This window comes from Heteronotia binoei, chromosome 1 (genome assembly GCF_032191835.1).
Source record: "Heteronotia binoei isolate CCM8104 ecotype False Entrance Well chromosome 1, APGP_CSIRO_Hbin_v1, whole genome shotgun sequence".
Taxonomy (NCBI): Eukaryota; Metazoa; Chordata; class Lepidosauria; order Squamata; family Gekkonidae; genus Heteronotia; species Heteronotia binoei.
The window spans coordinates 189,426,120-189,453,045 of record NC_083223.1 but is presented as its reverse complement, the minus strand read 5'-3'; the positions used below and the strand labels follow the sequence as shown (position 1 = coordinate 189,453,045).

The 26,926-nt window shown below is 43.6% G+C and overlaps 1 protein-coding gene across 1 annotated transcript in view; it reads left to right on the top strand.

Moving 5' to 3' along the window:
* The window catches only part of ALK (ALK receptor tyrosine kinase), a 908,221-nt gene that overhangs the window by 124,955 nt on the left and 756,340 nt on the right, over positions 1 to 26,926 (top strand). The window contains exon 3 of the mRNA XM_060245392.1: positions 21,141 to 21,299. Coding sequence (XP_060101375.1) covers positions 21,141 to 21,299 — 159 coding nt within the window. The remainder of the gene's footprint in view (positions 1 to 21,140; positions 21,300 to 26,926) is intronic.

The window sequence follows — 26,926 nt, the reverse complement described above, 5'->3', positions numbered from 1 at the left end:
ACCCAGAGAGGATTGTGAGGCACTCCAAAGGGATCTGTTGAGGCTGGGTGAGTGGGCGTCAACGTGGCAGATGAGGTTCAATGTGGCCAAGTGCAAAGTAATGCACATTGGGGCCAAGAATCCCAGCTACAAATACAAGTTGATGGGGTGTGAACTGGCAGAGACTTACCAAGGGAGAGATCTTGGGGTCATGGTAGATAACTCACTGAAAATGTCAAGACTGTGTGATTGCAATAAAAAAGGCCAACACCATGCTGGGAATTATTAGGAAGGGAACTGAAAACAAATCAGCCAGTATCATAACCTGTATAAATCGATGGTGTGGTCTCATTTGGAATACTGTATACAATTCTGGTCACTGCACCTCAAAAAAGATATTATAGCATTGGAAAAAGTGCAGAAAAGGGCAACTAGAATGATTAAAGGTTTGAAACATTTCCCTATGACGAAAGGTTAAAACGCTTGGGGCTCTTTAGCTTGGAGAAACTTCGACTGCGGGGTGACGTGACAGAGGTTTACAAGATTATGCATGGGATGGAGAAAGTAGAGAAAGAAGTGCTTTTCTCCCCTTCTCACAATACAAGAACTCATGGGCATTCGATGAAATTGCTGAGCAATTAGGTTAAAACGAATAAAAGGAAGTACTTCTTCACCCAAAGAGTGATTAGCATGTGGAATTCACTGCCACAGGAGGTGGTGGCGGCTACAAGCATAGCCAGCTTCAAGAGGGGATTGGATAAAAATATGGAGCAGAGGTCCATCAGTAGCAATTAACCACAGTGTGTGTGTGTGTGTGTGTGTATGTATGTGTGTATGTATGTGTGTATGTATGTGTGAGTGTTGGACTGGATGGACCATTGGCCTGATCCAACATGGCTTCTTTTTTGTTCTTACGCAGCATTGTCTGTCATAGGGGGGCTGCTGCTGAATAGTAGCATGCAACCATACCTAGGGTAGCCAAGATGGAGCCTGAAGATCTCCTGGTATTACAATTGAACTCCAGACAATCCTTGTCTGTGCTGCGGTGAAGCTGAGGGGAAGAGGGAGAGAGCGACAGGAAAGAAGCAGAAGCCATGGCCTCTGAGGAAACACTCCTGGTGGGACCAGGCCTTTGGAAGCTGCATGTGCTGGGAGGCTGTTTGTGTGGGTTGTTGATGCAGCAGCAGAGGTGTGTTGCTGGTGGCAGCTGTGATACCTTTTGTGAGGCTTCAGTAGAACAGTAGCCCTTTCTGAGGACAGTTGACAGAGAGGACACAGTAGTGTTGGATATGTGTCTGTCTCTGAGGTAAGACTGTTTTGGTGGTTTGTTCAACATTCCTGGACCCTGCAGTAGGTGGGGGCCAGAGACACAAAACCATAGGGACAGAGTTTCAGCCTTCAGGATGGGAGACCACCAAAGAAATCCAGGGTTGCTACACAGAGGCAGACAATGGTAAACCACCTTGGAATGTCTCTTACCCTGAAAACTTGATGGCGACTCCATAAATCAGCCACTATGTGATGGCACCTTCCACCAAGAAGGAAAAGGAAGAATAAAGAAGCAGTAGGTCCACTGTTCAGTGAGATGTGAACAGGTGATATAGAGGTGTAACTGCTTAATTCTCAATTTTGTCTGAGCTCTTGTAGTGGTAATTGTATCCAATATAACTACATAAACAATCTGTACCTAATTTAGCAACAATAGTATAAATGAATAGGGGAAGGATTACAAGTCAAAATAGACAAAAGTCTCCAAATCCAGATGACCTACTTGTTAAGGATACTAAAGGAACTTGTCAGTCAGTGTTCTTTCAGAACTTTGTTTATGGTTTTTGGAAATTCTTCAGAAATGAGGAGGTGCCTGATGGGTAAATGAAAAAAAACCCCCTAAAAAATACCACCTGAAAATGAAACCCAAAAAAGTATAGGCTGTGACATTTTAATAACAGGCTATGAAATTATAGGCCTGAGATTGATAACTGGATAGTAGAGCAGACAGTAAAATAATCAACCAGCAAGTCGCTCAAATAAGAGAAGAAACCCTTTCAGGACTGAGTGCAAAAAACAAACAAACCCTGCAGTATCTACCTATGGCAATGTTGGTGTGCCAGCAGAGAAAAATGAACGGAAAAACTTGGGTTGGGAGAGGCCATGGCTTAGTGATAGAGGATCCATGTACTTCCATGAAGAAGGTCCCTGCTTCAGTCTCTGATATCTCCAGTCAAAGAGATCAGGCAGTAGGTGATGTGAAAGACCTCTGCCTTAGAGAGCTTCTGCCAGTCTGAGTAGATAAAACTGACCTTGATGAACTGATGATCCAATTCTGTATAAGGCAGCTTTATGTGTGTGTACGTACTGGGAGAAAGCTGTGTTACATTAGTGGTTCACCTTGGTCATTTGTTTGGAGAATGGGGCTTGTGTGCTGAATACAATGATCAGATGTGTCATTGTTTGACACACATGCTAAGGGCTGCCTGCCCAGGTGTAGAAAGCAATACAGTGATTGCTAGACAGCATCATGGATTTGGCAAGAATGTTAGGCCAGATTAATCTTATTTTTTTATTAAGTTGCTAGTTTAGTAGACCACAGCAATTCTGTGGAAGTAATATATCTTGACCTCAGTAAAGTGTCTGACAAGGTCCCTCGTGATGTTTAGTTGGAAAGTTGATAAAGTGGATTAGATTATGCTATTATTAGGTGAATTGACAGTTCAATGAGGGACTTTACTCAAAGTGTGTTTATTAATGCCTCTTCATCAAACAAGAGAGAGGTTTTAAGTAATGTACAGCAAGGTTCTGTCCTGGAGCTCATACTATTTAACACCTTTATTGATTATTTGGATGAAAATGTGGAGGGAATTCTTATCACATTGAAAATAATACAAAATTGAGATGAATAGTTAACACCTTAGAACATGAAAATAATGTTTAAAAATATGATTGGATGAGAAATTGGGAATAGATTAATAAAATGAAGTTTAGTAGAAATTTAAATAGAGAAAATAAGGTGTGCAGGCATAGGATGGGAGACACTTGGCCTGGGTAGCATGGAAAGGTGAAGAAGTTCTAGGGATTGTAGCAGATCACAGTCTGAATATGAGTCAGGCATGTGATTTAGCTGTGAAAAGACTTGTAATGGAAGTATAATTCCCAAGTAATGAGAAGGAATAGTTCTGTTGTGCACTGGCTAGATTTTATTGAGTATTGTATTAATTTCTGAGCATTAGAATGGGTTCCAGATAGGACAACAAGGAGGATTGGGGTCTGGATATGAAATTTTATGACAAACACTTCCAAGGAATTGGTATGTACCATTTTCATAAGATACAGTTAATGGGAGATGTGGTGGCAGATAGAGAAGCTGTCATTCAAAAGAAGGAAGTGAGTTTTTGCTGTTGCTCCTAAGAGTACAACTAGGATTAATGGATTCAAATTACAATGGGATATTTCCAACCATTTGTGGACTTTGCTGAGCCACCTAGAATTCTGTTCCTAGGGATCAACAGACCCCCAGTAACAGCACAGGGGACAAAATGAGGGGCTGCAAAAATTGTTGCCTCCTATTCCACATACAGGAATGCTATTCTGCCAGAGTAACAGCGTGTTTGGATACATGCCAGTAATGCAAGTTTTGTGTAGAACTTCAATGTGATAATGCATGTTTAAGTAGAACATATTACTTGGTGGTGGGGGGGGGAGTTATAGGCTGTTCTTTGCTAAGGTGTTTTTTTTAAGAAGAAGAGATTGGATTTATATCCCACCTTTCACTACCCAAAGGAGTCTAAGATCGACTTACAATCTCCTTTCCCTTCCCCTCCCCACAACAGACACCCTGTGAGGTAGGTGGGGCTGAGAGAGCTCTCCCATAACTGCTCTTGTGAGAACTTGTGACTGACGCATCAGCAGGTGCATGTGGAGTGGGGAATCAAACCTGGTTGTCCCAGATAAGAGTCTTCATTAAAAAACAAACAAAACAAAACTGAAGCTGGAGAGCCATTAGTCAAGAATGCTATTAATATTTGTATCCTGTATCAACCACAGGGGTGGACTAGATAATCCATGAGTTGTTCCCAATTTTATGATTATATAGACTCTGAATCTCAGTGCTACTATAATATATTGACCATGTCTCCTCTGTAATCCTAAAACAGGAAACCTGAGCATTAGAATGGGTTCCAAGTAGGACAACAAGGTGTCAAGGATGGGCCTGACATGCTATTTCTGTAATGTGTCATTCCATATGTATTCTGTAACATTATATTCTGTAACGTGTCATTCCATATGTAATCTGTAACATGATATTCTATAGGCATCCTGATTCATGGTATTTGCTAATTATGCTTTAGAACTTGGAGTTCTCTTGCTTAGCCTGGTAACAGATATAACTATGTAAGAAATGTGCAGGTGAACTAGGGAGGAAACTAAAATTAGACTGAACTGGAACTTATCACATTGCTTGGTAACCCATAAGGAGGACTTGGCCATTGACCTTGATCCTCCAAATAGTTCTATGCAGTGCTGTCTGTGGGAATTAGCCCTAGTTTGTTAGCCAAATTGCCCTCAAAAGTATAGGGGAATTTAATTCAGTGGGCAAAGATGGCCAATTAGTACAGGGTCGATAACCTGTGTATACAGGAGTCAGTCCTCCAAAGGAGTCCCCCATAAATAATGAGGAGATTTTTAAAACCAATGTAGATTTTAATTAGAAAAATTCAAGCACACAAGGAAACACAAATATTCAGCACACATACAGATCTAGGAAAAATAAGTAGGAGAGTGATAGGGACATTTGCATGAGCAGGAAAAAGATGAGGGGTGATATTTTACCTCTTGACAATGGGAAGAAGGATGTTTCTTCAGTGAAGACAGGAAGGGAAGGGGGAGCTGCTGGAATGGCTTTGGGTTAGCCATAGCTATCGCAGGAGTTGTTCTTGAAAGGGCAGCTGCTGTGAGAGCCCTCTCAGCCCCACCCACCTCACAGGGTGTCTGTTGCGGGGGGAGAAGATAAATGAGATTGTGAGCCACTCTGAGTCTCTGATTCAGAGAGAAGAGCGGGGTATAAATCGGCAATTCTTCTTCTTCATACCAGTTCAGAGTACTTGGAGACAGGGTGCAGGGCTAACAAGGTTGGCAGGAGACTTTTTGCGTGCATTTTTTGACTATAACTGTGCTGTCTTTTTGCTTTCCTTAATCCTGGCTTTGGCTTTTTGCAGCACAAGGCCTCATGCTCTGTATGTGAACTCAATAAAACCTTTACTCTTTTAATATCAGAACTGGTGAGTTGGGTCACTAACAGGCAGAACCTTACACAAGGAGGATTGGAGCCTGGATATGAAATTTTATGACAAACACTTCCAAGGAACTGGTATGTTCAATTTACATACTGTTCTTGTGGATATTTGAAGCTATTTGCAACCACTGTTTCTTTTGCTACTTTATCATCTTTTTTTCCTGCTTTATCCCACTTTGAATGATACCAACCTATTAGAGATCACACCATACCAGATCTGGAAGTAGGCTGATATCTCTGAGAGCCCATTTAGAATGAGAACAGCTTTTTCCTGGATAGGTCACATGGAGGTACAGCGGTCGGAGCAGGGAAAATTGGAACGGAAGGAGATTGAGACACAAGAGGGCTCGCTCCCTTTCCAGCCTGTGTCCCATCCCAAGGATAGCAGGTAGATGGGCCAAGTGGAAACACTCGCCTCCATCCCTGGTATTGTGCAATGCCAGGTCCATAAATAATAAAACCTCAGTCCTGCAGGATTTCTTTATCAGACAGGACATGGACCTGTCTTGCATGACGGAGACCTGGGTGTGGGACGGAGAGACAGTGGCTCTCTCCCAAGTAGCCCCGCCTGGGTTCTCTGTTCTTCACCAGACTTGGACAAGCGGGCGGGGGGGAGGGGTGGCTTTTTCATATGGGAGGATTGCTCCTTCAGGGCGCTTCTGCCACCAAAGATCGTAGGCATGGAGTGTGCTGGACTGGTGTGGGACATAGGGGAGAGTTTGGCAATCTGGCTGGTGTACTGTCCACCTAACACACCAGCCAGTGCCCTACCGTCCCTGATGGAGTCTGTAGCAGGCTGGGCATTGGAGCATCTTCGGCTTATAGTCCTGGGTGACTTCAATGTCCATACCGAGGACGCAGCTTCCACTCGAGCGACGGACCTAGTGCTTTCCATGGCAGCACTGGGACTCTCCCAATATATAACAGTGCCCACACATCAGGCTGGGCATACATTAGACCTGGTCTTTGCGGCAGGAGTTGTAGTGGATCAGATTTCTGCCGAGGCGGTGCCATGGACTGACCACTATGCCCTGAGGGCTCATGTGGATACTCCACCCCTATCCCGTTTAGGTGGTGAGCAAGTTTTAGCTCGCCCGCAAAGCCAGATGGACCCTCTGCGGCTTCAAATGGCTATGCGGGATCCCTGGCCCTCTGGCGACGCACTGGATGAACTGGTGGAGAACTGGAACAACCAGCTCTCCATGGCCATCGACGAGATCGCCCCCCGACGTCCTCTTCATCCTCGTTCACAATCTGCTCCATGGTATACCCTGGAGCTGCGATCAATGAAACGATTAAAATGACTAGAGAGACAATGGCGACATACTCGCGATGAAGCTACGAGAACATCTTATAGTTCATTTATGCGGACCTATGAGATGGCAGTCCAGGCCACAAAGAAGGCTTACTTTGTGTCCCGGATTGCATCTGCGACCTCGCACCCAGCACAATTGTTTAGTATAATTTGGTCATTAACAATTTTACCGCATAGTAAACAAAACATTAGAGAATTGGAAATAGGCTGTGAGGCTTTTGCGAGTTTTTTCGCAGATAAAGTCTTGTCGCTCCAATGCGACCTTCCCACCATAATTGATACAGTGAAAGAACCTGGGGCACCGAGCGCGTCTTCTGGTCTAGTTCTAGATTCCTTCAGTCCACTCAGCCTGGAGGAAGTCGACAGGATCCTTTTAGCTGTACGCCTTACGACTTGTAGGTTAGATCCATGCCCGTCCTGGCTTATAAAAGCTAGCCAGGCGTTGCTACGAGAACCACTACAAGGTATTGTCAACAGATCTCTGGTAGAAGGGATCTTTCCCACACCTCTTAAAGAGGCTGTGGTCCATCCCCTCTTGAAAACGACATCTGCAGATCTGGCCATATTGGCGGACTACCGACCGGTATCAAACCTTCCCTTCTTGGGTAAGGTTATAGAGCGGGTGATGGCAATTCAGTTACAGGGATTCCTGGAGGACACTGCTGCATTGGATCCATTCCAGTCCAGCTTTCGACCAGGTCACGGGATGGGGATGGTTCTGGTCGCTCTCATGGATGACCTCCTGCGACATCTGGATCGGGGCAGCTCAGCCGTGCTGTTATTATTAGACCTGTCAGCTGCTTTTGATACGGTTGATCATCAGCTGCTGACTAGCCGCCTTGCCGACGTGGGGATTCAAGGGTCCGCCTTACAGTGGTTGACCTTCTTTCTCCAAGATCGGGGACAAAGGGTGGTGATAGGGGAGGAATCATCTGAAAGGCACTCACTCATATGTGGTGTGCCTCAGGGTGTGGTTCTGTCCCCAATGTTATTTAACATCTATATGCTCCCCCTTTCCCAGATTGTCAGAAGATATGGACTGGGTTGTCACCAATACGCAGACGACCCCCAGCTCTATCTATTGATGGGCGGCCAGTCCGACTGTACCCTGGAAAATCTGGACCTGGCTCTTCAAGCCATAGTATCTTAGCTCAGGCTAAGTCGGCTGAAGCTGAATCCGATGAAGACGGAGGTTCTCTATCTGAGCCAGGGTGGTCCAAGGGGAGGTGTCCATCTGCCGGCTCTTGACGGGGTGCCATTGATACCGGCCCCTAAGGTCAAGAGCTTGGGCGTGCTCCTCCCTTACAATGGAGGCCCAGGTAGCAGCCACTATTAGATCCGCCTTTTTTCGTCTTCAGCAGGTGCGGCAGTTGGCTCCTTTCCTGGAGCACAGCAACTTAGTAATGGTGATCCATGCTAGGGTTACCTCAAGAATAGATCACTGTAATGCTCTCTACATGGGGCTACCCTTGACACTGACTCAGAAACTACAGCTAGTGCAGAACGCTGCGGCACAGCTGTTAATGAGGCTCCCCCGATGGGAGCACATTCAGCCAGTGCTGAAAGAGCTGCACTGGCTACCTATTGTGTTCCGAGTCCATTTCAAGGTGTTCGTATTGACCTTTAAAGCCCTTTATGGTCAGGGACCTGTCTATCTGCCTTTCCCCATATATTCCCCAGAGAGCACTGCGTTCACGGACAAAAAAACTGTTGCCCATCCCTGGACCAAAGGAGGCCAGGTTGCGTTTGACACGAGCCAGGGCCTTCTCGGTGGCAGCACCAGAATTCTGGAATGCTCTCCTGGAGGGACCTTCCCATGTTCTGCACGGGACCTTCCCATGTTCTGCACGGCCTGTAAGACCGAGTTGTTTCGACAGGCCTTCAATGTTTAAACCGAGTGAGAGCTGCCACCTGACATCAGTAGAGTACTTGGTGATCACCGTCTGAAAAATAGAACTTCCAATATAGTAATGATACAGCACCATGAAATAGTTTTTTTTAAAAAAAATTAATTGTATTAATGTTTTATAGATTTTATTGACTTATTGTTCTTAATTTGTGTAATTGAATGTTGTAAGCCGCCCTGAGTTCGCTTGCGGAGAGGGTGGGATAGAAGTTTAATGTAATAATAAATAAATAAATAATGCCATTTATGGCATCACAGCTGGTGACATGACATCTGGTGTGAGTAGTTGCCACAAGCATTGATCATTTCAAATATTAATTTGCATTGTATGATGTAAAACTTTTAAAACACTAACTCAGTGTGGAATGAACTAAATAACCCTGTGTAGTAGTTTGATAGCATGCCCTCCTTTCTTCTTTTAGGTATTGCACTTGGAAAGCCCACCAACAAGGCATGTGAAAGCAGGTACTACTTGCAAAATATGCATTCTACTATACAAACTATATAGTTTGTCCTAGCACTGCCATTTTCTCACCTGACAGTCACAGTATGTCAGTGAGAACCAGCAAAGACTGAACCTGCAAGTAAATTTCTATACCACATGAATGTCTTCACAGGATTTACATTCATGGCAACTCTTTGCAACATCAGTTCAAAACTGTCCTATTATTCCATGCAGTCATTAATCATTTTAACACAATATTTATAATCTGATGTTATATCAACAAGAAGAAAATTATGTAGCCATTTGAAATGCTTCCTGTGCTAGGAAATAAGCAAAATAATGAAAAAAGTTATCACAATTAACATTAACTTATCATGATTGGAATTAACAGTGGATGATTCTTAAAATATAAAACAAGCATTATAGCTTAATGCTACACATAACTTGATCAGTGTTCTATGTCTGTCAGTCTAAAATAGGGTTGCCAAGTCCCCAAAGTTGCCTGGCGAGGGACTTTTGTGGAGCATACACGTCATCGCACTGGCAATGTTGCTTGCGGCCGCTGTAGGCGTTTCCTTGGAAACTCTATGGTTTTCCCGGACACTCTAGCCATTTGGGAGGGAAAACTCTATGGTACCTATTTCCCTCCCAAATGACTAGAGCATCCAGGAAAATTATAGAGTTTTCCTGGAAACACCTAGAGTGGTCACCGCATGACGTTGCTGGGGCAATGGCATCACTTTCGGGTGACAATACCATGCCGGCAACATTGTCGGGTTGGGAACTTCCCAGGCAGGGGAACCCCTGCTCGGACCAGGGGCTTGGCAGCCCTAGAGAGGTGCTTAACATGTTAAGATATAAGCTGAAGGAGGTAAGGAGCTGTCAGACTAGTCCTGTCTGCTCCAAGTGGCAGCAGCTTTCAAGGATCTCCTTAGCAGCCCTGTTAGCTACCCAAGGTTTTTTTACCTATAGATGCCAGGGAGGGACCACAGGCCTTCTAAAGTATATATATACGTTTCTAGAACCAGCTGGTCTAGTGGTTGGTATAATTGACATAGCAATATGGCCTAGCATCCACACTTCACTAAATGAAGTTGGATCAGTCATTGGCTCTCAGCCTAACCTAGATTACTTCTCCATCAGTCAGTCAATCAATCAATCAAAACCTTTATTGTCATAAAACCTAGATCACTTCAATATTGTGAGAATAAAATGAGGGACACCATGTTAGTGGTTCTGAGCAGTTCTGGAGGAATAACAACCAAACTCTGTGAAATGCTGGCTATCGTATTATGAACTTTTATCATATAAAATTTTATAAAGCTATTTATCTCATAAGAAGGAAGTACAAGAGTCCATCCAGTGCAATTTTACCGAAGAGTCCATCCTATTACTAAAGAGTCCATCCAATGAGTACCTGGCTTAGATTCATTTTGTCAGATTCTTTATCAAGGATGATCTTGTCAAGGTTATCAGCCTCTTGTTATATTAGGAACAAGTCAGTCATTAACTTCTTCTTTAAACAGATGTACAAGCCTTCTGCATTTGACTGATAAATGCTCTCTGCAGCCACTTTATTTCTTTCATACCTCTTTGTCTCTTCCCAAATTAACATCCTGGAATAAACCGTGGCAGTTGTAACTAGATACAACACAAAGCTGAATGGGAATAACTCTATAAATTTAATTTAGAACTTACTCTCAGACCACTTAAGCGCTAAAATGTATGTGGAGCACACAGTCCTGAAGCTAATCCGTGCAAAAGCGTTCTGAATAGAGGTGGTTTCAAAAACTCTTTGTCAGAACTGGCAGAACTTCAAGAAAGGCCCAAGACTTAGTTGCAAGTATAGGCATTTATTAGAGAACTTCAGAGCTTGAGGTGCAGAATAACACTGATAACAGATAGCCAGTATTCGATACACTTTATGTGATTCTGTTGACAACAATAAACCGATCGCTCACACGGGTAGCGACAACAGTCTGTTTCTCAGGGTTGTTATCAGGCAAGGAGGATGGAATCCCGCTGAGAAAGTGTGGGCCGGCCTGGCTTCAAAGGCCATCTGCAGATGTTGACCCTGGGCTATCTGTTACACTCCAGTGATCACAGTTTGTTTGAAATGCACAGGCACACACAGCAAGGGAACTGGTTAGTATCTTGGGCAAGCTGTCTGGATTAGTATTTGCTTTCAATATGGAGTCGGTTAGGCTAACTTGCATATATGAAAGTTACAAGTTCTGACACTCTTTGACTGGCAAATATGCTCTCTTTTTTAACGGAAGTGTTAAGTTTGGAGCAAGTCAGTTCTAAAACTTTTTTTGGGGGGGGGGGCAAAAGCCTTCTCAATTTTACTGGCAAATTGCTCTCTGCAAAAGGCTTAAAGGCTAACTCTACTTAAAGAGAGATCCAAATAAATATATATGTTAAAAGGTAAATTAGTTGGACTGGAAAAACTTCTGGGAAAGAAATGCCTTCTTTTTGACCCAGGTTTATTAGCAATAGAATAATTAACAGGCATTCTCAAATTTTACTGTTTTAAGAAGGATATAGACAAGCTGGAACGGGTCCAGAGGAGGGCGACGAAGATGTTGTGGGGTCTGGAGACCAAGTCCTATGAGGAAAGGTTGAATGAGCCGGGGATGTTTAGCCTGGAGAGGAGTCGGCTGAGAGGTGATATGATCACCATCTTCAGGTACTTGAAGGGCTGTCATTTAGAGGATGGTGTGAAATTGTTTTCTGTGGCCCCGGAAGGTAGGACCAGAACCAATGGGTTGAAATTAAATCAAAAGAGTTTCTGGCTCAACATTAGGAAGAACTTCCTGTCCATTAGAGCGATTCCTCAGTGGAACAGGCTTCCTCAGGAGGTGGTGGGCTCTCCTTCCTTGGAGATTTTAAACAGAGGCTTGATGGCCATCTGACAGCAATGAAGATCCTGTGAATTTAGGGGGAGTTATTTGTGAGTTTCCTACATTGTGCAGGGGGTTGGACTAAATGACCCTAAAGGTCCCTTCCAACTCTATGATTCTATAAGAACATAAGAGAAGCCATATTGGATCAGGCCAATGGCCCATCCAGTCCAACACTTTGTGTCACACAGTGGCCAAAAAATTTATATATACACACACATATACACACTGTGGCTAATAGCCACTGATGAACCTCTGCTCCATATTTTTATCTAATCCCCTCTTGAAGCTGGCTATGCTTGTAGCTGCTACCACCTCCTGTGGCAGTGATTCTAAGGGGCTGATAACCTTGACAAGAACATCGTTGAAAAAGAATTTGACAAAATGAGTCTAAATCGGGTACACATTGGATGGACTTTTTAGTAATAGCATGGCCTCTTTGGTAAAATTACACTGGATGGACTCTTTTGTAACATTGCACTTTCTTCTTATAAGATAAATAGCTTTTAAAAGATTTTATATGATAAAAGTTCATAATATGTTAGCCAGCATATCACAGAGTTTGGTTGTTTGTTATTTCTCTATTATGACCTGTGATCCCATACTGTTGGTTTTTGTCAGTTCTGGAGGAATGCCAGAAGAAAAAAACAATAAATAAAATCCTGGAAGGATCTTTTTATGTTCCATTTCTCTATATCTGGTTTCTTCTACAAATCTGAATAGGTAGGTGTCAAGTTAGTATCACTTTTTCAAGTACAGATAAGTCCTGCAATGTGAGGTGCCTGGAAATAGGATTTACTTCTTCTGGAAACTTCTTGTACTGGGAAAGCTTTAGGAACTGGCTTTGCTATCAAAATTAGTAACTGAAAAATCAATGTGTCACTTCCCTATCATGAATTAAGATCTTATAGGCCTTATAAATTAAGTATATAGAGGTTAGTTGGTGTTAATAGAGGTCCCAGGGCTCACTGAGCAGAGTACTTCTCCCAAGAAAGCAATTTAAACACTATCTCCTCCCTAATGCATAGCTATGAATATTTATTTAGAAGGTCTTACTGTAATAACAATCCCTTAGCATTGTCTCCATGACTTGTACTTGTGCAAGCCTTTGTGGTGTTACACTTGTGGGTGCCTGAGTTGAATTATGCAATTTTGCTCTTTCTGCTAAGGTCTTGAGTAATATTTACAAAATATTTATATGGAAAGCATACTGCATTCATCAGAAAAGAGAGCATCCAGATGTTCATTATTCTTGAGCGTCTTGTTTCCAGATAGAATTCATATAGACTGGAGTGGCCAATTTAATAACATAAGCAACCAATTGGAATATAGCAACAATATGAAGCTCAGGAGCTCACTCCACACCCTGCATATCTCTGTTATATGTGGTTAGGTAGCTTTTTGTGACCTGGCTGGCCCAGGCTAGCCTGATTGTGTCAGATCTTGGCTGCTATCAGGACTGACCATGGTTACTACTTTGATGGGAGACCATCAAGGAAGTGCAGGGTCACAATACAGACAGGCAATGGCAAAACATTTCTGTTCATCTCTTGCCTTGAAAATCCTATGGCAGGGGTGTCAACCTCATTTGTTATGAGGGCCGAATCTGACATAAATGGGACTTTGTGGGGCCAGGCCATGCACATCATAAAATGTAATGCCAGATAGTGGAATATAAACACAATTAAACACAATTAAAGATATTGTTTTTTACTTAAAATACAAACATGCTTAAAACTCTTGTGATGTTTTGTTTAAAATGGAAAGGTGGGGAATAGTGGGATGTGGCAATGCAATTTTAAAAATAAAACATCAAGAAAAAGCACAAGGATCATAGCAGAAACTAAAAAATATAAACCAAAAATATAAAATGCTGTGGGCTTAGGAAAACATGAAATGGCTGGGCATTGGAAGCTTTTTGCCCTGCCCCCAGTTCTAAGGTCCATTTAGCAGAGACATCCTGGCTCAAAGCATCAGCCCTTTATTTGTAAGGTCACTCAACTCCAGCAAGGAACAACTTCTGACCATATAAATGCTGAAAAGGGAAACTGAGCTCCACTCCATTAAAATAAATTGCAGCACAGACAAAGCTGTAATGAAACCACTGAATGGATTTTATATTAAAGTCTCTGTGCCCAGATAGACTATTCTGGGAGTAGTCTATCTGGACACAGAGACCTTAATGGAAAGTCCATTCCACATTTTCTTTGCAGCTATGCAAGCCCCGAATTACTTTCTGTTTCACCCTGCAAAGACAAGAAAGAAGGAGCTGGGAACTTTGGATCTTCAAATAGTAAGGTTAGGATTCAGGAGGGGGGAGAATTAATGATTAATGCCCTGGGCAGGATGGTTCTGGCCTGTGGGCCAGACATTTGACACCCCTTCCCTATGGGGTTGCCAGGGGTCAGCTGTGACTTAATGGCAGGTTAAGTCCACTTTCCACCAGCAGTAGCTTTTCAGGAGGGCTATGTTATAGAATTTGAGTTTTGTTAATCTGTAATTTCTCATTTTGTCAATATTGTTTTCTGGATTATACAGCTCTACTACCTTTTCATTCAGTTAAAATGTGTGATATTAGCTTCCCTCACCATCACCAGAAGTTAAGAGATGTTCAGCCAATGTATTGTACACAGTCCTACCTTGGCAGCTCAATCTTAAACACCAACTTCACTGTGTGTGAGTGTTTAAGATTGCATCCTTAATTTGATTGAAATAAAGGTTTGTTTATCCCAGTGAGAGTTCTAATTATGGCACCAGTGCATTGCTTTGATTTATCATGGTGATCTGTGACAGTTTCATTCATTCCTGTAGGCTGTTTCCTAATTGTTTAGTGACTTGGGTTCCGAAGAGCACTAGTTCCTAGCATGAATGTAAAAAGTGGATTTGTGATTCACTGGACCTTAGCAGCTCCTTTATGATCCATGGTGCCCATACAGCTGCTGCATAAACATATACGGATATAAATCTTTCAGAAATCTCATTGCAAAAAGCTACTGAGTATGTACGGTAGCTACTTCTTATTTCTTTTGGTAGTGGCATAAAAAAGGGATATTTCTCCAGGTTCTATTAAATTTAATTACTATCCTCTATAGCTTCAGATTAAAAAAGGAAAAGGTGGCATTTATTTAAATATTTTAAAAACTCCCAAAGGAATAGCAGGATATGTTTTTACAAGCTAAATAGTAAACACAGGTAAAGACAGAAATGTAAAGTGTGGAAAAGATACACATGTTCTAGAAATGCCTTCTCAATTTGTTTTGCAAATTGTTAGTGAGCAGCCATTCACAAATGCCAGCAAAATCTGTAGGTATGTTATATCACATTTTTGCAGCAGACAATAAACAGCAGGAGCAGACAATTACAAGTCAAAGGCAGTTTAAAAATGAGGTTAGACAGCATATGTGTGATGTGCATTTACATTGAACTGGATGCCTAATCTCAGCTTTATTTCAGTTTTTAATTAAATGGTTTTAATGTTACACACGGCAAATGATGCCTCTCCCAAGGGAGAACTTATAGTATTTGAAATCCCATTCTCAGTTCAATTTACCAAGGGCAGAACAGGAAGTGTGGATTACCTCTGTCTCATTATTGTCATAGGATGGAATGAATCTGAAATCAGGTGGTACTGCTACTGATGTCATCATTCCATATATCTGTGCAATGTATATGGAATCACTTGTTCAATACACTGCATTAATATATAATTAAAACTCAGTTGCTATACATAAACATAATGTTGAAAAGGGAGGGGTGTGTGTGTATGTGAGTGAGAGAGAGAGAGATTTTGGTACAGGCATGAACATTTATGGGTATATATATCAGATCGAAATCACTGTGGAAAAAAGCCAATTATACAGAAATGGGGTGACTGTCCAATTTTCCAGACTCAATGAAGTGCATTTCTCTTCAACATATATTAAATATACGTAAAAACAGGAGTATATTTTGTTGAGTCTGATATACCTCAGAGCAGCACCCTTTATAACCATTTCTGACATCCTCAAAAATTATGGGGGTGGGGCGGGGGGAGAGAGAGAGAACTGGGTGATGTCAAAGTGTATTCTACCAATCCTATGCTTGCAGCCTGCAGTGAAGCTGCTAGGCTGCAGAGGCATTGTTTGCCTCCCTGGGAGGAAGGGAGGACGGTCGCCCGTCTGGGTGCAACTTTCAGGGGGCAGGGCCAAGCCAGTGTAACAGCCAGACCTCTGCTCCCTGTTGCAGTCTTTTGAAGGATCGGGCCGAGGCTGGGAGCATGTTGAGATGCTCTGTTGAGCCTGGCCTTGCTTCTTGTTGTGCGGCGTCGGGGAGGCTTTTGGAAGCAGCGTGCTGAGACTGGCCTTGGTGTATCGTCGGGCGGTGTTGGGGAGTCTCCAGAGCGGCGTGCTCTTGGAGGCGGCGGCGAGGGATTTGGGTGGCATGGCCTCGACAGCGGGAGCTGCTTGAGGCAACGGGTCATCTGCAGCAGCATGGGATCGTATTTAGGCGGCAGGAATTTTTCTTTGTTAAATTAGTGTGTAAAGAGTTCCTGTTGTGGCTGGCTCTCACCCTCCTTAGACGGGAAAGGGGTTTTTGGCGGTGGCTTGGACTCCCAGTGGGGGGTTTGGAGGAGGGGTGATTTTGCGCCCCTGTCCTGGTAAGCCTGATCTTGGGAGATCTTACAAGCTAAGCAGGGTTGGCTCTGGTTTGTACTGGATGGAAAACCACCAGAGTTTTTTGTCATTTTGAGGGCTTCTGTTCCCTTTCTCCTCAGGGGGAAGGGGTCATTTTAAAGGGCCGCACCCTGAGGCACACCACATGTGAGTGAGTGCCTTTCAGATGACTCCTCCCCTATCACCACCCTTTGTCCCCGATCTTGGAGAAAGGAGGTCAACCACTGTAAGGCGGACCCCTGAATCCCCACGTCGGCAAGGCGGCCAGTCAGTAGCTGATGATCAACCGTATCAAAAGCGGCTGACAGGTCTAATAATAGCAGCACTGCTAAGCCACCCCGATCCAGATGTCACAGGAGGTCATCCATGAGAGTGACCAGAACTGTCTCCATCCCGTGACCTGGTTGAAAGCCGGACTGGAATGGATCCAGTGCGGAAGTGTCCTCCAGGAATCCCTGTAGCTGAATTGCCACCGCCCGCTCTATAACCTTACCCAAGAAGGGAAGGTTTGATACCGGCTGTTAGTTCGCCAATACAGCTGGATCTGCAGATGGTTTTTTCAAGAGGGGACAGACCACAGCCTCTTTAAGGGATGTGGGAAAGATCCCTTCTATCAGGGATCTGTTGATAATACCTTGTAGTAGTTCACGTAGCATCGCCTGGCTAGCTTTTATAAGCCAGGACAGGCACGGATTCAACCTACAAGTCGTAGGGCGTACAGCTAAAAGGATCCTGTCGACTTCCTCCAGGCTGAGTGGACTGAAGGAATCTAGAACTGGACCAGAAGACGCGCTCGGTGCCCCAAGTTCTTTCACTGTATCAATTATGGCAGGAAGGTGCCCTTGCTGGTGGTTATGTTTAATAAAGTGGCCCATTATTAATACCAATGCAGTTGTGCCCGACTCTTTATTCCGACTTGGGGGGCAATTGTATGCTAGCAGCCTGCAGCGAAGCTGCTAGGCTGCAGAGGCATTGTTTGCCTCCCTGGGAGGAAGGGAGGTCAGTCGCCCGTTAGGGCGCGAGTTTCAGGGGGCGGAGCCAAGCCGGTGTAACGGCCAGATGTCCGCTCCCTGTTGCAGTCTTTTGAAGGATCGGCCCTCCCACCCGCCCTGTTTGTTATGTAAGCATTGCTGGTCGCTCCTTTTAGGGGGGCCAGGTAGGAATTTTTTACTCCCCAGCTGATTGGCAGCTGCTGGTGTGTGTGTTTTTGCCTACCCTACATAGCTGTACAGTGAACATATATGAACATATGAAGCTGCCTTATACTGAATCAGACCTTTGGTCCATCAAAGTCAGTATTGTCTCCTCAGACTGGCAGCGGCTCTCCAGGGTCTCAAGCTGAGGTTTTTCACACCTATTTGCCTGGACCCTTTTTTGGAGATGCCAGGGATTGAACCTGGGACCTTCTGCTTCCCAAGCAGATGCTCTACCACTGAGCCAGTGGATTGTGGATTTGGCTATTGGGAGGTGCTGTTAAATAGGTGGTCACTTTAGTTGGCAGGTTTTCCTGGGTTATGGTAGTATGCAGCTAGGGGAGGACCATGAAGCATCCCCCTTTTGGGGGAATTAGGGGTCTGGCATGATCAGCCTTGGGGTGTGATGACCTGGGGTGGGGAGAATGCAGACCGTCCTGGAGGCTTAACTAGAGGGTGCCTTCCAACGAAATGTGTGTCTGGGGTTTGGACCCTCTGCAGTGTGCCTCCCTGCTGGGAGCTGGGTCTCTCGCCCGCTAATGGAAGGAGAGCGGTCTGTTGAGACCCCTAGCCCTGACCAAGCTGCATTTGGGTGCCCTTGCTGGTGGTTATTATGCTTAATAAAGTGGCCCATTATTAATACCAATGCAGTTGTGTCCGACTCTTTATTCCAGCTTGGGGGGCAAACAGTGTGTACTCGACCGCCATTTACAAAATAATATTTAGGATAACTACATGCCTCTCCTTGCGTAGGATGCATTATGAATTGCTACTCTGAGTTTTTCTTCTGTCGTTGGTGTGAACCCTGTGCTTGGAATGCCAAGACAGCAGCTATCTGTGTTTGTATGAAAAGTAGAATTCGATGCATTAAAAGGTCTGATCATTTAACTTTGTCATTAAACAGATGAATTATCTGAAATAGATCCAAGAGAGGGCAAGGGTATTAACCTTAGGATACAAAAGAATGATGCCTCCAAGATGGGGGTGAAGATAATAAATCTATGCAGGTGGGAAAGAAATGAGATGTTTAACAAAGAATCTAATTGAAGTTTTCAAATGTCTTAGCTGGTTTGGCTAGTGTCAAGTGTCAAGCAATTATTTGGGTTAATCGCAGCTCAAGACCTGAAAAAAACAGATGTTAATGAAAATCTCCAAAGAGCAGAAGTTATTTCTTCTAGAGGTCTGATATTCCTCAACCAACTATAGACTTGGGGCAAATATAACTAAGTTACAAGAAAATGACTTAAGCAGAATCAACCGCCCACCCACATGTCAAGTAAAGACCCACAACATCTACTCTTTAGTTAATTTAATCACTGATAAGGATAGCAACATGCTGCACTTTAGGGCCAAATTTGATATTACTGCATCAAACCCATGGCTACTGACACAATTTCAGAGATGAACTCTGCAGGACCAGGAGCTCTTCCCCCCACGTGCCTTTTCAAGTGCTGAAACAGCCTGCTTCAACAGTTAAGAAGGCACTGGGGGGGGGGGGGGAATGCATGAACCACCTGGTCATGCCATGCTGTAGGCGCAATCAGGATCAGGCCCTTTGAACCATTTTTATATTACCTGAGTTCTACTCCAAAAATGGCAGGGGCCGCAGGTCACACATATGATGTCATCATGACATATGGTTTTCATTCTTAAGCAGCACAATCACTTAGGTTTGCTTTTCAAAGGCTGCTGTCCTAAGAACACTTTTCTGGGTTTGAGTCCCACTGAATAAAGGGGGCGGGGGAGAGTTACTTCTGCCTGGACCTCCTGATTGCTCTCATTGTTTTTCACCTTGCATTCCTCATCCTGCTCTTTTGCTGTTTGCATATATGCATATAAATATAAGGGACAAAACAAAACACTAAGAGATGTGCTTTGGGATGATACTCAAATCCACATTCTTTCCTGACTGCTGCTTCATCTTCTCTCATATTAATCAGTAGCTGTAAGGGTTGCCAACCTCTAGATGGGAATTGGAGATTTCCTGAAGTTATGACTGATCTCCAGGTGATAGAGATCAGTTCTCCTGGTGCTTTGGAGAACAGACACTTTGACAATAATACCATACTGAGGTCCTTCCCCAAACTCCACCCTCCCCATGTTTCACCCCAAATCTCCATGTATTTCTCAAGTGGGAGTTGGCAATGTAAGTAGTTAAATCAGGGGTGCTGAACTCATTTGTTACAAGGGCGGGATCTGATATAAATGGGACTTTGTGGGGCCAGGCCATGCGTATCATAAAATGTAATGCCACATAGTAGAGATATAAACATTATAATGGATACAGATAACACAATTAAAGATATTATTTTTTACTTAAAATACAAAAATGCTTAAAACTCTTGTGATGTTTTATTTAAAGTGGAAAGGGGGGGGAAATAGTGGGATGTGGCAATGCAATTTTTAAAATAGAACATCCAGAAAAAGCACAAGGATCATAGCAGAAACTTAAAATATAAACCAAAAATATAAAAGGCTTAAGAAAGCATGAAATGGCTGGGCATTGGAAGCTTCTCCCCCTGCCCCCAGGTCTACTCAGAGTGGCAATGGCTCTTCAGTGTGATATCCCCCTTTGCCTGTGGGTTCCCAGGTTACAGTACTCACTAGGCACCAGTTCTAAGGTCCATTCAGCAGAGACTTCCTGGCTCAGAGCATCAACCCTTTATTTGCATGGTCACACAACTCCAGCAAGGAACAACTTCTAACTGGCCATGTAAACATGGAAAAGAGAATCTGAGCTCCGCTCCATAAAAATACACTACAACACAGACAAAGCTGTAAGGAAACCACTGAATGGATTTTCCATTAAGGTCTGTGCCCAGATAAACTACCAGAGTAGTCTATCTGGGCACAGAGACCTTAATGGAAAGTCCATTCCATATTTTCTTTGCAACTTTGCAAGCCTCAAATTGCTTCCTGCTTCACCTTGCAAAGACAAGAAAGAAGCAGCTGGGATCTTTGGATCTTCAAATGGTGAGAATAGGATGGGAAGGGGGGAGAAAAGAGCCCTATGGGTCTGATTAATGCATTGGACCAGCTGGTTTGGCCCACAGGCCAGGCATTTGACACCCCTGAGTTACAGTGTAGGGTTTTGACTAGGGGGGCCCAGGTTCAAATCCATACATTGCCACAAATTTCACAGTGTGTCCTTGAGATAGTCACTTTTTCTCATCCTAACATCATGACAAATGGAGGCAAATCATACATGCTGCTCTGAGCTCCTTCAGGAAAGACAACGTAAAGGACAAGAAAGGATCCTTCCTATGTCTTATTATTTGATTGTACAAAAGTAGTTTATTTTGCTGGGCTTACTACAGTTGAATCATACTGACAAAACACAGATCTGATGTTTTCCTAATGAAGAAGAAAAAACAAAGGGAGAAATTTGCAGAGCAGGACAGTAATAGTTTGTTTAAGCTTAAATGGCTTTCTGTTTCTTTGTTTTTTCTATTTCCAGTTTTCAACTGCAATTTTGAATTACCTTGTGATCTAGAATATTCTCCACCATTGAGAGGAGATCATAACCAGACCTGGCACAGAGTGAGTGCGGATGAGCTCTCGCAGCTCCATTTTTCAGATGGTCCGGAGAGGGATTATTCAGAAGAGTCAACAGAAGGTAAGTGTTAATGCTGTGAAAGCCTGTAGCCAATGAATGCAAAATGAAAGTTTCATTGACTTAGGTGTAGGATTTCAGCCACAGCCATCTTATGCATCTCAACAAATACTGTGGCAGAAACAGTATGGTTACTCTGATGGGCTGGAAGCAAGCTCAGTTCATTCATTAAAAATAGCAATATGGATTTTTCTTTAGTGCATTATAATTTAAGCACAATTTGATCATTCAGCCCAAATCAGAATGGATGTGTTTATGAGTGGATTTAGACAATCTCTTAACTGGTTGGCCTTGTTATGTAACCACTCTGTCCTGATTGACAGTTCTTAAAATGGAGACGAATATGCAATGAAAACTTTAAGTAACCAGCTTATCGTTTCCGTCACCTCATGAATACCATATACATTTGAATTCCCCCAACAGTTCAGGAACCTTTTCTGTCCTTAAATATCTTATGAATTTCTATGCAGAATAGGACCATGATGGACCCATGCTATTTCTTTGTGGCCATGTTTTGGCATTTTGTTGGAGGGCTTGTAGGCCAGGAGAGAACATTCAACCTTGCAAAGCTTTTCAAAGTAGATTCATTAACAAGACAATTTAGGATCATCTTTAATGACTCATTTACTTATGTGACAGAACTGACACCACATTCCTTCCCACACCTGGCATTGAGCTTTGCCTATGATTACTCCAATTCTGTCAGTATTGTCTTGTGTAACGATTCTGCAGTACCCGTGTGGCATGTGACAACTATGTGCATTGCTGCAATACCAAACTATCTGTAGGACTGTCATTATACAATCATATCTGATGCAAACTAAGTGTTGAACACATGGTTGCAATGTAATGCTGCTGCTGCTACATATGTGAACCAGGCATAAGTTTAAATTAAGTAGAAGATTGCTCCTGCAAACATTGCAAGCTGTTTGCCTTAACAGGGGGAACAGTATATTTCTGGAGGATTCAGAGAACTACATGCAAACAGTGAAGTCAAACAAGCAAATTAATTATAGCTATTAATAATTTCTTTCTAGTGAGATGAACCTTGGCAGGGCTCCTCCAGTGGAATTGCAGTCTTATGATCCGCAGCTGACAGATTCTTTTTATTCCTAAAAAAAAACCCTCTTGACAATTTTGCTTTCAGCCAGCGTTTTTCTATGCTATTTTAAATCATTTTAATTACAGCTGTTTGGCACAGAGATATATTGTGTGGTCTGTTTCGATCTGAAATAATTAAACACAGTAATTTCAGCCTCTACTGTTTGTTTCCTGCAAATGCAATTCCAATTAGCTGCCTCCCCATTTCAACTCCATTCATGGATCATCATCATCATGAGTAAAGGAAGTAAATAAGCAGAGGATGTAACCATCTTCAGAGAGTTTGCTGGGCTTAGCTCATCCTTGTGGATTTTACTCAGGTTGCATATGCCAAATGGCTTTCTATGTGACCTTAGGCCAGTCACAAGCTGTCAGCTTAATCTACATAAAGTTGTTGTGAGGATAAAAATGGAAAGGAGAATGATATAAGCCATAAATAAATGATATTAATTTTTGTAATTTCTTTTTCACTAGTTGTCATGCCAGAAATTATTACATTTCAGATGTTTCATGAGCCATCTAGAGCAGAGGTCCATGACTTTTTTAGCCTGCAGGCACCATTTGAATTCTGACACAAGGTGGAGGGGGCAACTGCAGAATGGCTGCTGCAGGTGGTGGAGCCAAACACAAATGTTAGAGAGAGTTCATGTATAACTCTAATAACTGGAGAGCCAGTTTGGTGTAGTGGTTAAGTGTGCGGACTCTTATCTGGGAGAACCGGGTTTGATTCCCCACTCCTCCACTTGCAGCTGCTGGAATGGCCTTGGGTAAGCCATAGCTCTGGCAGAGGTTGTCCTTGAAAGGGCAGCTGCTGTGAGAGCCCTCTCCAGCCCCACCCACCTCACAGGGTGTCTGTTGTGGGGGAGGAAGGTAAAGGAGATTGTGAGCCGCTCTGAGACTCTTTGGAGTGGAGGGCGGGATATAAATCCAATATCATCATCATCATCAATATCATCATCTAATAGTAATTCTTGAACATTTCAGGCAGATACTGTTTAGCAGGATGTCTTTTAAGATGGACATTTTGTTTTAAAATATTTTCTTGGACACTCACAGCTTATCGGAAACCCTGCTGGGCAAAAGCTTTTCCCACTTTTTAAAATAGTTGATAGGTATGTGTGAAGGTGTTGGTGGGCATCATGGCACCCCCAGTTACTACACTGGGGATCCCTCATCTAGCTCATGGGGCTGTAAATTTTAATCATCTTTGAGAAAGACTGCTGTGACAAATAGAAACTTTAAAAACATTTTGTGTACTAAAAGGTTATCTCAAATGCTTTCTCTAAAGAATAATTGTCTTTTTTCCCAGGGACAAACATACTATGATAACCTTGTAAAAGGAATGTGAGGGTTTGATTTTTCCAAATCATATATAATAATTCCCTAGTGGTGGCGGCCACATGGAGCACTCTCATTTGCTGATGGATGGACTCAACAAACCATTGGCCTATTATGCTTCAGTCACCACTTCTGGGTTCCCATTGGCTGACTCCACTGTCCCCTGCCTACTGTAGGCCCAGGAACACCAAACAAACTGCCAAAACAGTCTTACCTCAGAGACAGATACATCTCCAATGCCTCTCTGTGTCCTCTCTATCAACCGGCCTCAGAAAGGGCTGCTGCTCTACTGTGGCCTCACAAAGCATTTCCTCAGAGGCCATGGTGGCCACCTCTTTCCTTCCCTCCTCCCCTCAGCCTTGCCCCCAGACCCACTGGGGAAGCTGCTAGCCAGAGGCTGTTGCTAGGCAACCAGTAAAGGGAGTCAGCAAAGTGAGAGCCCTCAGCTGAATATAATGCCATAGAATCCACCATCCAAAGCAGTTATTTTCTCTAGGGGGAAAGAGATCTGTTGTCTAGAGTTCAGTTGTGATCCCAGGAGGTCTTCAGACTCCATCTGGAGGTTGGCTACCCTAGGCCTGGCAGCATCCCCTGGGTGACTTGATACCACCTGGCTGGCACGACTGAACTAGGTCTGTCAGTTTGTTCCTGCTCTGTAGCAACTCCCTATGACAGCCAGTGTGACTTAGCAGTTGCCAACTCCAGAATGGGAAATTCCTGGAGATTTGAGGGGTGGACCTTGGAGAGGATAGGCTTTGAGGGGGGGAACCTTACAATGACATAGACTCAACCCTCCAAACCAGCCATTTCCTCCTGGGAACCTCAGTTGCCAATCTCCAGTTGAGGGCTGAAGATCACTCAGAATTACAACTGCTGTCTAGATAGCTAAGATCAGCTTCCCTTGAAGTGCGGGGTTGGGGGATTGAATGCCTTCACTTGGGTGGGAAGACAGCAAGGGTAATGGGGCACTCATCCAGAGCCTTTTTCTAGATCCTGTTGTATTTTTCCTCACAATGGACCTTATTCCTAGTTTAAAATTAAATGTAAAGGTTCTGCATGCTTTGTTCATTGGAGGCAACCTTTTTATTTCTTGTAGAAGCACTGAGATGCAAAGGTCATAGGAGGGAATGTATTGCAGCATTTGCAGTGAAAATATTAGCATTCAAAGACAATGAATTATTGGCCTGTAAATGATAACTGACTTTAATTTATGGTGCTTGTGACAGAGAAGAATGAGAGAGACACTATAGGATAATAAAGTGATAATACAGGAAAAAAAATACTTTAACAGAACCAGAGAGGATAGATCAAGGCATATACTCACAAAAAACTAGTAACAAAGAAATGTTACCCTTCTTAACATGAATGTTATAAGAAATATCCAGATAGCTAGAAAGTACATGGAAGGTAAAAAACTTCATGTCAGAAAAGTAGCATTGACTGTTTTCAAAGCAAAAGTATGAACACTGCCAAAGCCTTGCTGTAGGCCAGGGGTGGCCAACAGTAGCTCTCCAGATGTTTTTTGCCTACAACTCCCATCAGCCCCAGCCATTGACCATGCTGGCTGGGGCTGATGGGAGTTGTAGGCAAAATACATCTGGAGAGCTACCATTGGCCCCCCTGCTCTTTGGGAGTTTATTCTGTATTATCTTCACTGTAGCCATGTTCACATGTCCCAGTGAACACATGTATAAGTTGCATGTATGTGTGTATATCTGCTTGTAAGAATGAGCCAAAAGGTATTCACTTTTCAAATGAAAACAGGGATCAGTACCTGGATAAAAATGGGGATTCAATTACTGCTAGCTCAAAATACCTTGTTTTTGTCTACAGCAGCTCCCCAGGATTTCAGGTGACACTTGCTACCTGACCTGAGATTTTATTGGAGACTAAAAATAAGGCCCATTGTGTGTGGGGGAGTGGGGAATGGCTCTAGAAAAAGGCTCTGGGTGAGTGCCCCCCCTGCTGACTTCCCACCCACTCAAGGCAGCCATTTTCTGTAGGGGAATTGATCTGACAGCTTTCCATCTCGTCCTCTCTCTATGTGTGCAGTTTTTCTCCACAGTGCGGACCAAAGAAGCTTACATCATTCTCCTCTCTCCCTTTTGATGTAGAACAAACTTATGAGGTAGGTTAGTCTGAAAGTCTGTGACTGGTCTGAAATCACAGTGTGGACCAAAGCAGGAGGGAAGTGACCTCAGCAGGGTATAATGACACAGAGTCCACCCTGCAGCCATTTTCTCCAGGAGACGTGATATCTGCCATCTGGAAAGCAGTTGTAATTCTGAGTGATCTCTAGCTGTCATCTGGAAATTGGCAGCAATGGTTTCCCAAGAGGAAATGGCTGGCTTAGAGGATGGCATGAATAGCACTGTACCTGTCTGAGGTCCCATCCCCCTCAAACCCTACCCTCTCCAGGCTCCACCCCTCAAATATCCAGTAATTTCTGAACCTGGAGTTGGCAACCCTATCTCCTTCCCTTTATCTGCCCCCTGACTTCAGCTTTCCATCTCCTCCCCCCTCCCTGCAGCCTCTACCTAGGAAAAGGACAGTCTTTTTCCGCAGAGGGGGGACCAAAGCATTTTACATCATTCTCCTCTCCCCTTCTTGGTCTGAGCAACAACCCTATGAGGTAAGTTAGGCTGAAAGTCTGTGTCTGGTCCAAAATCACCCAGTCAACTTCCACAGCAAGAATCTGGGTCTGGAAGACCCTCCTCTGAAGCCCTATGCTACACTGGCTGTTATAGGAAGGCTGCTGCTGAACCGTCTGCAGGTGGAGCCTGAAGATGTCCTAGTATCACAACAGAACTCCAGACAGCAGATCTCTCTCCCCCTGTAGAAAATGCTTTGGAGGGTGGACTATATGGCATTCTATTCAACTGAGGCCTCTTCCTTCCTTAAACCCTGCCCTCCTCAAACTCCACTACAAAATCTCCAGGAATTTCCCACCAATCTGGAACTGGCAGCCCTAGTCAGGACTGCCCCCAGTGAGTTCTCCCTCAAAGGCCTTTAGTGATACCTTTCATACCAACACTGTCTCTGTGATAACATTGTTGGTCTTAAGCACAGGACTTCAATCTCTCTCTTCCCCCCCCCCTTGCTTTCCCTTCCCCTCCCTCCCTCCCACTCTGTCTCTATCTGCATCTGATCTGTATCTGATCTGATGTCACTGGCTATTTCCCTTCCAGAGA